Consider the following 17,257-nt stretch of genomic DNA (forward strand, 5'->3'; position numbering starts at 1 on the left):
CTCCCTTACTCCCCTTCCCTCACTCCCCTTCCCTCTCCCTCACTTCGCTTCCCTCATTCTGCAGAATGAGAGAACACATTGTTGCGTCTGCAAAATGAACGAGACGCCCCTTTCACTCGTTGTTTTATGTTTTTGTTTGATATCATATTTTGTATAGTAAACCATTATCAGATCTGTCCAACAGATCGTGACGGATTTCTTGTCAAACTGTAATGTGGCAACTGCTGTAAGCGACGTTTAATGTCTGCCCAGTGCCCACATTACTTCTGAGATGTTATTTTTGCAGGGCCTGCGTGGACTGTGAGGTGATGGAAGGAGGGGAGGGAGGGGGGCACCGGGGAGTATAGGGTAGGTACTGAGGCTCGCGGTCTCCACTGCTGACTTCCGTGTGAATCACTCTTTCTTCTTATGGGGATGAGGAGGAAGCTGCGGCAAAGAAACGGCATGTATGGATGTGAACAGAGAATTTATTGCAGGAGTGGTTGCCGAGCAAACGATTTGTTGAGAGACAGAGATGATGATCATCCATGCTATATAGACAGGGCCTACACTTAGGTAGTGTGTTACAGGTCACACAGGCGTTTTTTGGCAGGGTGACTCAGGTATTCAGCCTTATCAGGCTGAGAAATTGAGTACAGTTACATTGGGTGACATGGTGACCTGATAGCAAACACTACATAAAAACAAGTACTTGTTCCCAAAAATGAGTGCAGCTGGCCCCCACCGGCTCAAATTAAGTACTGCCAATTGCTGTGTCCCCCAGGCTTTCATGCTGTGTTCTCTCATAAACAACCTACCTCCATCCTCGGCCCTAACACGAAACTACAAAACGGCACCGCACAAACTACCTCATCCACCTCTCGCTTCCACCACATGCATCACACACCCACTCACCAATTTATGCGTGCTTAACACTGACACTCAAACCCCACCTCGTCTCTCAAGCTCACCCTTCCTCTCTCCTTCAGCCAGTTTCACATCCATTCACCTTTCACTTTCACCACATACACACCCTCGCCCACAACCACCAATCTACATGTGCCACACCCTCCCCACATCATACATCCACACCTGCTCTCCCCTCATGCCCACCCCCTCATCCCTCAAGCTTACCCTCACTCTTTCACTCTCCAAGCCTCACCCGCCGCTCACTTCCACCACATAGACATCCTCGCACTCTCTCAAGCACCCCTACGCATGTTCCCCTCACACCCGCTCTCTTTCCCTTGCTCGGCCTTGCGCTCTCCCTCACAAACACCCCTCCCACTGCCATTCAACTGCACGCCCAAACCCCACTTAATAATCCCTCAAGCTCCCTCTCCCTCGCTTCCTTGACTACGCGAACGAAGCCATGCGCAGAAGGGTTTTACACCTTTCACGGGGCGCCCTATGGCAAAGTAAACAAACCTTGTTTTTTTATAATATTCGCTTTTAATTTAAAGATTTGGTTACGCAACTCACCTTCAGTACATCAATGCCCCTGTGACCTTTTTCCCCCTTTAAACCTTTGCCGCCACATCCTCCCTTTTCACCTCGGCCCCCTTTGAGTCTCACTCCGGTTACACACACGCTTTAAAAATGCTTTTTTTGAATCACGGGTACGATGTCACAGTCTGCTTGGTCCGCGGGCCGCCAGGGAAGGCTTGCCGGGCCGCCACCGGCCCGCGGGCCGTACTATGAGTACCCGTGTTCTAGAGGAATGTTTCCTAGGAAAGCCATGAATGCCCCCATTTTGCGTGTGGAATGCGCTCTTGGGGGAACTGTTAAAGTGCGTTTAGCTTTAATGTAACATATTTGGATGCACTTAACTATCCATCTAGCTAAACCATTTTTGGAGATAGGGTTGTCTTTGTGCTGTGGTGAAAAGGCAACAAACAATTGTTTTGTCTTGCTGAATTCTTCTGTCCAGTCTATGAAATATAGGAGAGCCCTCTTAACATCCAGTGTGTGTAGAGCACTTTCAGGTACTGACTGTGGATTTGGGAAGAACACTGGCAGTTCTATTGTTTGATTGATGTGGAAGTGGGATACCACTTTGGGCATGAATTTAGGGTTTGTCCTAAGCACCACCCTATTTGCGTGAATTTGAATGAATGGCTCTTGAATAGTTAGGGCTTGCAGCTCGCTAACTCTTCTAAGCGAAGTGATCGCTACGAGAAAAGCCACCTTCCATGTAAAAAATTGTATTTCACACGAGTGTAAAGGCTCAAAAGGTGGTCCCATTAGTCTGGTTAAAACAATGTTTAGGTTCCAGACAGGTGAAGGTGGGTGTCTTGGGGGGGATCACTCGTTTGAGCCCTTCCATGAATGCCTTAATTGCAGGAACTCTGAATAGCGAAAGGTGCTGCCTGTTCTGAAGCAAAGTGTGTGGAATGCTATGCTGGATCTTCAACTGAAAGGTAATCAGGCAAAGAAAATCTGCCAGGGCTCCAGTACATAACAATGAGAAGCTGAGTTGGGAAAGGATTTTTTCCTCTCATCCACAGACTTGTAGGAATGCAAATATCTTGATAAAGTCTTGATTTATGGCCCGGCTCTCCGCAGAAGTTTACTTACCTTTTAATATTTATATTTAATCCAAACTATATTCACATATGCAATTTTGTATTTCTTTAGAAGGCTTTGAACAGAGAGGGAAGTGGCTCAACAAAACGTACTATCAGTAAATATGGGGCTTGTGTTTTTTTGGTTTGGGGCCCTAACTTAGCACAGCAGGGATTGTGCTGCACTCCAGGGACAATATGTCTCCCTAGTGAAGATATGAGCAACCAGTTCACAGGGCTTGGTTTGTAACATCAAACATGTTCACACTGTGAAATACTGGGATCAGAGAAGGTAGTAACAGGTCAGAATACACACTTTGCTCCTCTCTTGTCCAATTCAGCTGATTGCTTTAAAGTGTGTAGTACAGAATGCTTAACTATCATCTCCAATAACTCCCTCCTGCCCCTCATAGGACTATTAACATTGTACTGAAAGTTGTGCCCTCTAGTTACAGGACTATACCCATTCTCCCTCTTCTGACCGGAGCTGGTGAGATCTATACAGTTCAGAGCCCTGCATGTATAGTGAGACTTGTGCCATTCAGATCTCCCCCCATCACTTAATGAAGATATAAGAGAGCATTCAAAGAGAGTTAGCTAGTTACCAATGTATCATTTCTTATAATTAACACCTCACCATCCATGCCAGACAGCCCTTTAATACTATCCAGGTCACCTCATAAACTAACTACCAGTTCCCAACAGTGGCATAGTTAACCTGCCCTTGCTGCTTGCTAGCAGTTTGTTTGAGTTCTGTGTTTATATCTAAAGTGTTACTGTGGGCCTCATTTCATTCTAGTTCCTAGTATTTCCAACATGTGACTTTCAAACTATTTAGCTTGCAATGAGATTAATATATCTTTTGGATAGGTCTGTTAAATAATATTTAACTACTTTGCTACACCAATTATTAAAACTTTTACATATAAGAATGAGTGAATATTTTGAGCAAGTACTAATCTGTAGAAAGCAAAGAGCATCCACTTGTGGAGCACCACAATCATTCATCTTCATTTTATAACCAAACTTTGAGAAAGAACCAACAAGTCTTGTTTCTTCATCTCACGGAGCCACTTCTATTTTGCTCGAAGATACCCTGACCATCCTTTGTATACCTTTCTGTGAGAAACCTCCCAGTTAATCTGGTCAATGAGGATCAATAGAGACAGAGACTCTCAGGTCTGAGACAACCCTTGGCAGGCCACAGAGGATCATTTGGTACAACAGTAACGACAACCAATTAAAAGGAGACAATCATCCTTCCCTGCTGCAGCAAAGCTTCAGTGGCCATCAAGTGAACCAGAATAGACCCTGTGCACTCCCAAGAGCCAGCCAAACAATACTTTGGGAAAAATAATTAAATTGATTCTTGTGCTTTAATCAAGACTAAATCATTTATTTTTCTCATGTTCCCTCTGGGTTACTTTGAAATTGCCTTACTGCCACAAGAAGGTCCTGGAGGAGACAAAGGTCCTGCATCTGGGCATTACACCATTCTCTTAATTTGTGACATCTGGCAAGCGAACAGTTATTCGGAAAACCACCGGGTCACTGCAAGCTCCTGTTACTAATTTGGATTTCCACTATAAATCCAGAGTATTTATGCCTTCCTTTTAAATTTTGACTATTTTTAGAATTCTCTATTCAACTAAATGTTTTAAAATTGTGTTGATCTGTTTGTCCCTGCACCTTAATCATTTTGTTTGTTCAACAATGTATTCAGTTTAAAGCGGTCTGATACCCTCACGGGTCATGTTCGCGCTCTATAAAACACAAAATATATATATATATTTTTTAAAACAATCATTTATTTTTTATGTGGTTAGCCTGAATACATGTTATGTTTTGATCTTCAACCCTCCTGAGAGAAGTCTGAAAGCTCAGCTCCATGCAGCCAACAGACCGAAAGAGAGTGTTGTGTAATCCATCTGCTGCAAAGCAAAGCTTATCTTGGTGTTAGACCCTGATCACTTGATTTCAAATCTTTGCTAGTCTGGTATCCTAGCAAAAGGTACAAGATATGTCATTCTTCCCATCCCATAGTGACCAAAGTGATTTACACTGCTCATTGAAGCTACTGCAAGCAGTCTGTTGGCCCTGGTGTTTTGCTTTTGACCCTTTGCTTATTTTCTTAAATTTCTTTAGTGGGCTCGGACACTAAATATTCAAAGAAGTATTTGTTATCAACACTTCATCCTTTTGTTTAAATTTCTGAACTAATACAAATGACTTGCTAATAATATCACTATCCCCACCACGTTATTACAGGAAATGAAAGGTGTCTTGCTTTAAATCCTATCTCACCTTTTCTCCTAACACATCAATCAGGAAGGGTGTCCTCCACATCCACACTCCTTTGGCCCCATGCTGATTGGTCTTCCACTCTAGCTGAGTGCTGCGGAAGTTTCCTCTTCTTTCCTATGAGTGGTGCAAGTCAGAGACATAAAATTAACAGGCAATGGCATCAGAATAACTACTAGTCCTGTGTTCTACATTCCAATCTCCCACTTAAGACTATTAAGACAGAAGGTAGAAGGGATATTTCCAAAGGTGGTTTGACCTCAGCCCATTACCAAACCAGCCATACCATTTTCCTTGAATATAAAACCTCAGCTAACTACCTACTGTAAAACAGGAAAGACTATAATGGCTAGTTCATACATGACATTACTCAATTTACAAAAAACAAAAAATGATCTGTGTAATCGATATAAATTGTTTTGACTTTTTCAAATCTAAAAGAGGAGTTCTGATTGTCTGGGCTCACTAGAAAGATACTGTGCCGAAACTCGCCATGAACCCCAGTTCACCGAAAATTAGAGAAAAAAAACTATTAAGAAAAATACAAAATTAGAAAGTAAGGGATAAATAAACTACTTTTTTTTTTTTAGATAAGTCATCTATTGAAGCCAAGTTGAGGTTATCATATATCTGTTTTTGAGGGCAAGCAATGTTTTTGCACAATGAACAAAACAACTGCAGGTAAAAAAAACAGAGACTTATCTACCATTGATAAGGCATCAGCCACTCTTGACTAAGCAAGCCTTCCAGCCACGTAAGAGAAGCCTAACAATATGGCACATTACTTTAATAAAAACAGAGAAGGGATCACTCTTGCTTATAAGTAGGGACATTGACAAATGTATCTTAACAAGCCTCACTTCAAACAACATTCAGTAAATGTTCCCAGAGACCCATCTTCCCAATCTAATCTCAATAATTTTGTCCCTCAAAACCATAAACACCGTATCATATTCTACTCCAGCCTGGGCCCTTCAACAATGTACAGAGCACCTTGGTTCCGTCACTTGTGTAACAGTATATCTGTAAGAGACATTAGTTAGTGATAGATTCCTTACCTTAAAATATCCCCAGGCGTCAGACTGGATCCGGAAAGCTCTTCTTCAGCAGTCCCCCTGCGCGTCGGACGGTGGCGTCGTGCGGCTCCGCATCCGTTGCTGGCGTTGTAGGCACCAAGATGATGTCACAGAGACTACTTAGGCCCCACCCATGCGCGCTGACGTCAGTTCTGTACACGACTTTCCGTGCCAGAAACGCAGAGCCATACAAGAAGCTGACCACTGGTGCCATGAAACTAGGGCACTAAAAAGGATGAACTTAACCCTAGAAATCAGTTAATAGAACGGGGAGGATGGGTGGGGTGGTAAGGAATCTATCACTAACTAATGTCTCTTACAGATATATTGTAACACAAGTAGTAACTTGTGCATTTGCAAGAGACACGTTAGTGATAGATTCCTTACCTTAGAATAGATACCCCAACAATACCAACCCCGGTGGAGGGTCTGCAAACAAGATTATACCAGAAAGTCACGGAGAACAGAATGGCCAAAGTAGCCATCTCTCCGGACTTGACTGTCAAGGCAATAATGCTTGGAGGAACTAAAGGACTTCGGAAAAAGGGGCAGAAAGGGGTTCCATAGCCTTTGCTGTGCACCATGCCACAAATTTGTTCCACCTGCAGGCGTACACCGTTTTAGTGGAGGGACGCCTGGCTGCCAGAATGACATCCCAGACCTCGGGAGGGGGGGTCGAAAGCGGTCAACTGTCGCCGCTTAAATTCCACGCATCGAGGTGGAGGCTTGACAAGTTAGTGTGGAGGACCCTCCCCTGCTGCTGCAACATAAGATCCTCCCGAAGAGGCAGTCGGATCGGGGGATCAATCGCCATGCCGAGTAGCTCGGGATACCAGTATCTTCGTGCCCAATCCAGAACCTCAAGGATTACTTGGGTCCGGTCGCACCGAATCTTCTTCAGCACTCTGGACAGAAGTGGTATAGGCGGAAAGGCGTACAACAGACCACAGCTCCACTCGCGACAAAAAGAGTAGCCGAGCGAGTGCCGCCTTGGAAATTCCAACACGCAGAACTGATGACATTGCACGTTCTCTTCTGTGGCGAATAGATCTAACAGAGGCTCTCCCCACTGCAGAAAGAGACCTTGGGCCACATCAGGGTTCAGAAGCCATTCGTAATCCATCTTACACTGGTGGCTGAGTTTGTCCGCCCTGGCATTCAGAGAACCTGCCAGGTCTTGAACCACCAAGGTAATGCCTTGATGTTCCAGCCATTTCCTGAGGCGCAGAGCCTCCTGACATAGGGTCCACAACCCCACCCCGCCCTGTTTGTTGCAGTACCACATGGCGGTGATGTTGTCAGTGAACACCTGCAATACACTCCCCCGGACAGAGGGAAGGAATGCTTTCAGTGCAAGTCGGATCTCCCGAAGCTCCAAAAGGTTGATGTGGAGCCGGGACTCCGCCAGAGACCAGAGGCCTCTAATTTCTGCCTCTCCCAAATGGCCACCCCATCCCAGGAGGGAGGCATCCGTCACCACTGTGTGCTCCTGTTGGGGAAGGGAGAGGGATCTGCCATTGACCCAATCACGGTTCGTGAACCACCATTGCAATTGTCGTGCAGTGCCCTCTGAGATCTGGACGTGATCGGACAGGTTGCCCAGATGCTGTGCCCACTGGAACTTCAGGTCCCACTGCAGAGCCCATATGCCATCTAGCTTGTTGTACTAGCAGGAGACCATGAGGCCCAGGAGCCGGAGGGTCATCCTGACTGAAACCCGGGCTGAAAAATCGGAATCATAGCCTGAATATCCCGGACTCGCTGCTCAGGTGGATAAACCCCAAACTGCTTTGAATCCAGAACCGCTCCGATGAAGGGGAGCTTTTGAGAGGGACTCAGGTGCGACTTCGGCACGTTGATGGAGAACCCCAGCAAATGCAAGAGGTCGGCCATAGTCTGGAGGTGGGAGACGACTGCCTGGGGCAAGCCCGCCTTCAACAACTAGTCATCGAGATAGGGGAAGACTGGAACCCCTGATCTGTGCAGATGAGCTGCGACCACTGCCATCACTTTCATGAACACCTGAGAGGTGCTGGTAAGGCCAAAGGGGAGCACAGGAAAGTAAAAATATTCTTGGCCTACCGTGAACCGAAGGTACCGCCGGTGGGCAGGCAGGACAGGGATATAAAAATATGCGTCCTGCAAGTTCAACACTATCATCCAGTCTCCAGGGTCGAGGGCAGCCAAGACCTGAGCCAGAGTCAACATCTTGAACTTCTCCTTCCGGAGGAAGCGGCTGAGGTTCCTGAGGTCCAAGATGGGGCGCAGGCCCCCTTTCTCCTTCTTGGGGACCAGAAAGTAGTGAGAATAACAACCATGTCCTAGGAACGAGCTTGGTGGCCCCTTGGCCAAGAGGGCCGTGACTTCCTGTTGGAGAAGCGCAAAATTGTCCCCGACATGCAGTGGAACTGAGGTGGCATGGCTGGAGGGGCAGTCTCGAAAGGGAGGGAGTAGTCCCTTCGGACGATTTGCAGCACCCACCTGTCTGAGGTAACGGAATGCCAGTGGGGGAGGGGATGGCGAACCCTGCCACTCACCGGCGTGGGGTGTGCCCCCAAGCTCGGACTAGGATGGCTTTGAGGCGGATGCTGCGGAGGTGGACTGACCAGCACGCTGGCCCCCTGTCCCGCCGCGGCGGGAACCACGTCCACACTGAGGTTGGTTCTGCGCAGGCTTCTAGCTAAACGAACGGGTCGAGGCGCCAATTCAGTGGCCACGAAAGGAACGAAAAGCAGACATAGCTGGGCTCGTGGTGGAGAGTCAAGTACTTGGCCGTAGCCCGGGAGTCCTTAAAATGCTCCAGCTCAATATCTGCCTTATCGCCAAACAGGCGAGTACCATCAAAGGGCATGTCCATAAGAGAACTTTGAACATCCCCTCAAAATCCAGAGGTCCGCTCCCAGTCATGGCGATGGAGAGCCACTGTCGTGGAAAGTGCCCTACCCAGCGAGTCCGCGATGTCCAGGCCACACCGGATGGCGAACTTTGCTGCATCTTTCCCCTCAGCAATAGCTTGGGAAAGCACTGTCCAAACCTCCTCTGGACACTGAGGCACCATCTGCGCAACTGTGTCCCACACAGCATGGGAATAGCAGCCCAAGAGGCATGCGGTGTTCACCGACCGCAGCCCTAGGCTGGCAGATGAACAGTTTCTTGCCGGACTGTTCCAGCTTCTTGGATTACTTATCCGGCGGAGCGGTAGGGAATGCGCTTCGAGAAGTGGAGGCTAGGATGACCAGGGTTGGGTGGGTTGTCAAAAAAGCAGGGTCATCCGGGCCGGGCGATAACGCCTGACTATGTTTTTATCCACGGGAACCCCCGTGGCTGATCTAGACCAGGTGCCCATCAGTATGTCAGTTAACGCCTCATTAAACGGTAGCAGGTGCTCCATAGAGCTTGCCGCCGGCTGAAGTACTTCAGTGAGGAGACTAGTTTTGAGGGTCACCATAGGCAGGTCATGGTCAAGGGCCTCAGCTGCTCTACGGAGCACCACAGTGTATGTGGCGCCCTCCTCCATAGCCACAGCAGGAGGAGAAAGAAAACCAGGGTCAGTGGAGAGGTCAAAGACACATGCATCCTCCAACTCCTCTGTCCATTCCTGTTCCGAGCCGCACTGCCATGCGAGAAGGGCCTCAGACCCTCCCAGTCGTCCCCTTCCAACACTGCCAGTGGAACAGGCGCGGCGGGAGGGAGGGACAGGGAAATATAAATGGTCGGGCGCCGATCCGGCTCCATGTTCCAATTAGGGTCCCAACCAGGAGCAAAATCGTCCAGAAACCCGGGCAAGGGCTGTGGTGGAACGAAACCCACTACAGCGCTGGGAACGGAGCTGTGGGCGGCTGCCAGGCCGCCGGTGGAAGACCTTGCGGCGGCGGAGCCACCGACAGCAGAGCCGGCGGCAAGGGAGGGCCTCAGCTGGGGCCGTGGTGCCCAAAGGCACGCCAACGGGAGCCCGAGGCCTGAAAAGGCAGTCCATGGCAGCAAGAAAATCTTGCACCCGGGCAGGAGTCACCAATGGACCCAGATAAGGTGCGTAGGCCAAGGGACTCACAGGCTCCAAAGGAGCCGCGGGGGTGCGTCCGGAGACCGACAGGGGACGTCGGAGAGCGTAAACGCTTCTTCAACTTCTTATGACGTCTCCAACCCGATTCAGAGTGTGAAGACTTCGACCCGGAGCAGCGATGATGATGGCTCCGCGGTCGGCCCCTCGATCGATCCCTAGACCTCGAACGGCACGGAGACGACTGCTGGGCTTTCAGCAACTTATGGGACCGCTTCCATAAGGCCTTTGGAGCCATGGCCAGACAGTGGGAACATGACCGGGAGTCATAGTTGCGCTCCAGACAGAGACAGATGCCATGGGGGTCAGCCACCGACATCATACGGCGACAACCCCTACTTGTCATGATTGGGATTCTGGAGTGTTTGCTATCTCTGTTGTGTTTTACATAAAGGAAGAACTACGACTACCAGAATGCTTGACAGGGGGAGGTGTCATCGTCTATATAGTTACCTGCCTGCTGAGGCGCTGTGTACGTGATTTTGACTTGTTACCGGAGCTTCGAACTTGTGTTTTCCCGCGTTGGTTTGTGAGCCAGCCAAGGCGGAGTTCTCTACTGATGAGAGAAGGCGTGCGACGGCTGCCGTGTGCCTTGGCTGTGTTTGCTTTTCGGATTTTCCCCTCCGTCCAGGCTGGAAGGTATCCGGCGTTGAAGGAGGGGTGAAGCGGCTGAATTCCAAGGCGGCCTCTCTGAAAGGTCGCAGTTCTCTCGGCTGAGAGAACCGACAAGCGGGGAGTAGCGGCTTCCCTTTATAGCGTTCAGCAGCTGCTGAACGCGGTTCTAGCACCGGTTGGTGTTATCGGAATCCTTCAGGACAGAAAAGGCTCGGACTTCTCCTGAAGTGAAAGGATTCTGTGAGTTCTGCAAATAAAGAACTAGTGAGCACTAGCGCTTTTTAGGAGACGCAGTCTAGTACTTTGGTGCTTGTTTACAAAAACCTGGGAGAATATTGTTTCTTATTTCGGATTAGTGAACATTGTGGTTGCAAGACTGTGTTCTGCTTTGGATCATTCTCGAGACTTTAAAAGACTAGTCTATTTATTTTTGTGCACATTTACCTCTTCATTTTGGTTTAAGAAGTTCCATTATATAAGGGGGAGGAGCTTCGCGGGCGCCCAAGAAGGCCGCGTGAGCTCGGAGCTCCGAAGACCTCCCGATCCTCCGCAATGATCCTGCCACCTATCCTGTCCCACGGCGGTGGGAACCATCAGCTAAGCCGGTGCTGAAGCGGCGCCCGTTCCCGGATTGAAATTCCGATCTTCCTGGACCGAGATATGCTGTCGTGAAGTTGGCGGACAATATCTACGCCATTGGCTGCCACCGTTGGGATCGAGAGGTGGCCTGCCACGGGACACCCTGTGCGGGCGTGCCGCGCTCACTGGACCAGCTGGCCCGGGAAGTCTTTGTTTTACCCTCCCTCTGGTTGACTTTGGGGCGCTCGTTGTTGTATCTCCCGTGCCGACTGGGGGTGCGCTTGATACCTACCCCTCCCCCCGGACTATCCTGCCATTACATCTCAATATTGCGGGCAGAGGGGACTCGGACAAAGGAAAACCTCCGAGGGTTAGCAGGAAGCCGACTCAGTCCCAATCTACCACCCCAGAACGATTCTCTCAATCAAAGGGGTCGCCGGTTATGACGGGTCGAACTAAAGACTCGTTGCGGGACGTGCCCCCTGAGGATCCTGAATTTACACTTCGTGACGTGATGGGCGCCATTGCTGGCGTGAAGGCGGAGATGCATAGTCTACATGAGGCACTGTCCAGCAAAGTGGATACCCTAAAGATCGAACTTAATCTCATTAGGGCCGATCTTGGCAAGACAAATGACAAGGTGAAGTCGCTGGACCTCAAAACGTCGAGTTTAACTAATGACATGTCGGACGTACAGACTGAGGTCCGAGACTTGAAGATGGCTAATGGATAGCTGGCACGCCGGCTCGACGATTTCGAGGGACGGGCTCGACGCCAGAATGTCCGCATCACGGGAGTTCCGGAGAGGGCCGAGGAAGAGTCGGTGGAATTATTTGTGGAGGACTTGGTGGTCAAGAACTTGGCGCCGGGAGGATTGAGCAAGTTTTTCTCAGTCGAGAGAGCACACAGGATCCCGGGCGGCCCACTGAAATCGGGCGAATCCCCTCGCCCCATCATTGCGGGACTTTTTAACTATCGGGACCGGGACGCCATTTTGCAGGCATCGAGGAGCGCTGGCCCGCTACAGTTCCAGAACGCAGACATTCATTTTTTCCCTGACTTTACGCAGGCCGTCCAGAAACGCCGGCAAAGTTTTAATGGTGTGAAGCGACGGCTTCGGGAGTTGGGGATGCGCTACTCCATGCTCTATCCTGCAAAACTCTGCATCGAGCATGGAACCCGGACAATGTTTTTCGACCTTCCAGATGCGGCAGGGGGCTGGCTGGACACTTTGCCTCAACGGCGGACCGAACCAGATGATCAGACGGAAGATGCAGCAGGAGGGTCAGGTTCCAGGGAATGAACAGTTTGCCTGTGACTTTTCTCTGGGGGGGGTCGCTGCGGCTGGCATCGACTCTGAATATTGCTTCTTTTTCTTATCACTTCTGCACTTTTGATATGGAGGGTGACGGGGGGGGATAGGATGTCTATTCTCCTCTAGGGGCTTTTTGTAGGGTAGTTTAAGGGGCGACAGGCACACTGCTAGTTGGGGTGGCTTTTAGTCTAATGCAGGGGTGCAGGGTGGGGGGTAGTTGGGACGTGTGTTTACTATTTGTTCTATTCCTTCTAAACTCTTCATGGCTGGGGTTTTATTGTTCTGGTGCTCTTGGCTCTTGGGCTGCATTCCGGGGGGGGTTGATGGGGTGGGACGTCATCGATGATGGGGGGTAAATCATTGAACTTGTTGAGTTGGAACGTCAATGCGTTGGGGGATCGCATTAAACGTGGGGTTGTTCTGCAATTGCTTAAACGCTGTGCCCCTGATGTCGTTCTTTTACAGGAAACCCATCTTGTTGGTCACACTTGCAAAGCTTTGAACAGGAGAGGATTTAAAATGGTGGCCCATTCTGGGTTCTCTATGGGGTCCCGAGGGGTGGGCATCATGGTGCGCATGTCACTTCCCCTAGAGGTGGAGTCTACTTTGGTCGATGATAGGGGCCGATACGTGGCAGTGGTGTGCAGGTGGGAGGGGCGCACTTTGGTTTTGGTTTCGGTTTACGTCCCTCCGGGACTGCAAACATCCACTTTTCAAGACATTGGTGGCGCCATTTTGGGTCTCCCGGAGGGACTGCTAATTCTGGGGGGGGACTTTAATTCTGTGGTTTCAGGTGATTTTGATCGTTTCCCATCCAGAGATCTACGTAGTGCACAGTCCTGGCTCCCAGACTTCCTTAACACCATGGGCATGGTTGATTGTTGGCGACTTTTGCACCCCGCTCAGAGACAGTACACTTTCCACTCGGGGCTCACGGTAGTCTTTCCCGTATTGACTATGTCCTGACCCCCGCAGCCCAGGCGCAGTCGGTTTCTAGCGCTCGTCTTATGGCCAGGGGTATTTCTGACCACTCTCCAGTTTGGGTGTCCTTCGACTTTAACATAATGGCTACGTCGAGGGTGGCACCTATTAACCCCTGGTACTTTCGCAATCCCAAGACCCGCGATCTCCTAGCGAAATCCATTGAGCTGTACTTTGCTGAAAACTCGGGCTCAGTCGCCTCGGCCGTCTCTCTTTGGGAGGCCTTCAAAACTGTTCTTAGAGGAGAAGCCTTCTCCTTGATAGCCGAGGCGCGCAGGAGACGGGCTGAAGACATGGTTCGGCTGGAGTTGGATATTGCTGATCTGAATTCCCAGCTGGCCCTGGGACCGACTCCGGATTTGCTCCATGCTCTTGCCCTGAAGCAGTCGGAATACAGGGCCACTGCTACTGACGCAGCTAAGGCGATGAGCAGGGAACAGCAGGGCAGGATCTACGACGCCGGTGATAAGGCGGGAAAGCTTCTTGCCTGGCTGGACAAGAAGGAATTGGCATCCCGAGTTGTTCCGGAAGTCCTGGGCGACGACGGCCTGGTCGTCACTGACCCTGCTGCAATAGCCGAGACGTTCGCAGACTACTTTGAGCCGGTCTACACATCTGTTTCTGCCCTGTCCGAATCAGACTCGGCCTCTTTTCTGGAGGAGATCGAGCTCCCTTGTTTGTCTGATGCTGAGCGGGAGGATCTGGACCGGGGCATGACGGTGGACGAGGTGGCACTGGCGATCAGGTCCCTGCGCTCCGGGAAAGCACCGGGACCCAATGGCATTCCGGTGGAGCTTTACAAGCTCAAGGCTGACACTGTCGCTGCACCTCTGAGGGATATGTTCCTGGCGGCCCGTGAGGCCGGCGAGCTCCCGCTTGATCAACGTTTGGCCACTATTGTGGTCATTCACAAAGAAGGGAAACCTCGAGACCTGTGCCGGTCGTACCGTCCAATTTCCCTGCTGAACGCCGAGCCGAAAATCTTGGCGAAGCTACTGGCTAATCGGCTTGTGGGAGTGATCGCGGACTTGGTTCACCCGGACCAGTCCGGTTTCATCCCGCATCGTAACACGGCCCTTAATCTTCGTAGGCTCCACGCGGTTATGGCGCGGGAGCATTTGCTCACAGAACCGACGGTGCTTGCCTCACTTGACGCAACGATGGCGTTCGACTCGCTTGAGTGGAACTACCTCTGGGCTGTGCTTGCTAAATTCGGGTTTGGGCCTGAGTACATCAGCTGGGTCCAGCTCCTCTACTCTTCCCTGCTTGCCAATGTGACTGTGAACGGTCGTCTGTCTGCCTCGTTTGCCTTGCGCAGGGGTACTAGACAGGGCTGCCCGCTGTCGCCGCTCCTGTTTGCTCTAGCACTTGAGCCGCTGGCTGCGTGGATCCGGGTGCATCCCGACGTTGCAGGTATCACGTGGTCGCCGGGCTTGGAAGATCGCATATCGCTCTATGCCGACGACATCCTTTTATATCTTACCTCTCCCGGCCGGTCCTTGATTATGGCATTTGATGTACTGGGCACTTTTGGTGGTTACTCGGGCCTGGTCATCAACTGGTCCAAGTCCTCCCTCTATGTACTGTGTGGTGACACTCCGCGCCTCCCCCGCGGCTGTGCTATACAGATTTCGCAACAGGGATTCAAATACCTGGGCATCTATATTTCAAAGGATGCCCGTACCCGTTACGCTAATAACCTGCTCCCTCCTTTGGCGCGGCTGCGGCGAGACGTGGAGGGCTGGAAGAGATTGCCGATATCCCTGCTGGGCCGGGCGGCATGGTTTAAAATGATGTCCCTGCCTCGGTTCCTCTATGCGCTCCAGAACACACAAGACCCAGTGCCGGCCAAATACTTCGGAGAGGTCGAGAGCCTGCAGCGTAACCTGTTGTGGGATGGTAGGCCGCGGAGCTCCATTGCCAAGGTGACTATACCGTGGTACGATGGCGGCATCGCACTGCCGGACATACGTCGTTACTACTGGGCGTCCCAGCTGGTGGCAGTTAACCACGGGTTTTACGGGCCGGCAGTCAATCCTGGATACGCCATGGATCGCTGGCTCATGAATGATGGGAATTACTTCAGGGCGTTGTACTCTAGATCTCTGGATCGGAAACTGACTGGACCCACTAGGACGGCGGTGCACCTGTGGAGGGCGGTGACCAAAACTCTGGGTTGGCAGGGTAAGCTCACCATGGCAACTCCCCTATACGATTCTGACCTGCTTGGGAAACTGTGGCACTCCAAGGGGTTCGACAGGTGGGATCTCATCGGTATCTCTAGGGTTGTAGATATGATGGCTAGAGGAGATGTTAAATCGTTTGAGGCACTGCAGGCAGAGTTCCAATTGGATAACACGGAATACTTCCGTTATGCACAGCTTCGGCATGCTCTCACATCTTCTATGCCCGTGGGAGAGAAAGTGCCTGAATCATCTCCGCTGGAAGATAGGGTACTGGACGGCCATATGCCGGATAGTGCCATCTCCTTGATCTATAAAAAGCTTATTAATGCGCGGACTGACCTGCTGGTGAAACTGAGAGACCTTTGGGTGAATGACGGGATTGAGATGGATGATGAGGAGTGGCAGTCCGCGGTCTCCTCCCCTAAGGAGGTAGCAATCTCGGCCAGGCTAAGACTTGTTCAGTTGAAGATACTCCACAGGGTTTATATCACAGGCCCAAGGCTGATTCGTATGGGACTCTCTCAAGATGGACTATGCAGGAGAGGATGTGGCGTATTGGCCACCTTTATGCATATACTCTGGGAGTGTCCGGCAGTTGCCTCTTACTGGGGACGCGTGCATGAGGTAATGAGAGCTGTTACCGGTGTGACCCTGCATGCGGAGGCCCGGCGCTGCCTTCTGAACGTGTGGGGCCCGACTGACTATAATGTGGCTCAGACCCGTTGGGTCACCCTGGCCAATATGATAGCCAAGAGAGACGTTGCCCAGAAATGGGGTGCTTCAACTTCCCCCTCCGTTGGCCTGTGGAAAACCAACATGGATTGGTGCATGCTCCGTGAAAAGACTGTTTACATGGCCCGGGGCAAGCCCAAGATGTGGGGGTTGATCTGGGGAGCATGGAACTCGTATAGGGGAGACATCTGTGCACCCCCTGAGACGGCACAGCCTGAGGTCCGCCTTTCCCCATAGCTCCCCCTTCCCTAGGTTCCATGTGTCGTATCCTGAGTTTTTGCTCCCCGTCCACCTTTCTGTCATGTGACCTGTTGTTTGTGGGATGTGCGTACCCTGCCCCTCCCCGTGATATGTGCCTAGAATATCCTCTTGGCCCTCAGCCTTGTTCTTCTTTTCACTTTCTTCTTTCTGTTCTTTTCTCTCTTTCTTTAGCTACGTTTCTCTTTCTTGACTCTGTTTTTATTTATTGTTATTTTAGTATTCTTCATTGTAAAATTAAACCTGACCACTCCTGTGCCTTGATTTTGTACTTGTTCCCGATTTGAGATAAGATGCTGCCTGGCCTCCGGGATGTACGGCTAAATAGCGGTGTACTTTGTTTTGATAAATAAAGGTTTTCCAAAAAAAAAAAAAAAAGAAGTTCCATTATCAGGGATTTATAATTTGGTGCAAACCCAGGAAGGCTGGAAGATTTGTGTGTTAAAGTGGAAGAAGGTCTTTACACTACCTACCGAGAGGGAGAAGAGGAAATTTTAGCTAGTGCCCGTGCCTCCCGTCCCGTTCCAGTCCCTTCCTGACCTTTTTTCCCTCACCTGATTTCCTTATGCTCTGTGGTATTGGATATTCAGAGTATAGGGCAGTCTGGAGGT

The 17,257-nt window shown here is 50.4% G+C and overlaps 1 protein-coding gene across 1 annotated transcript in view; it reads right to left on the bottom strand.

The window, feature by feature from the left end:
- LOC147703662 (RING finger protein 112-like) overlaps positions 1-17,257 on the bottom strand; it is a 247,865-nt gene that overhangs the window by 171,670 nt on the left and 58,938 nt on the right. The window contains exon 4 of the mRNA XM_086932000.1: positions 4,848-4,961. Coding sequence (XP_086788126.1) covers positions 4,848-4,961 — 114 coding nt within the window. The remainder of the gene's footprint in view (positions 1-4,847; positions 4,962-17,257) is intronic.

The sequence above is a fragment of the Lissotriton vulgaris genome, chromosome 7 (assembly GCF_964263255.1).
Source record: "Lissotriton vulgaris chromosome 7, aLisVul1.2, whole genome shotgun sequence".
NCBI lineage: Eukaryota > Metazoa > Chordata > Amphibia > Caudata > Salamandridae > Lissotriton > Lissotriton vulgaris.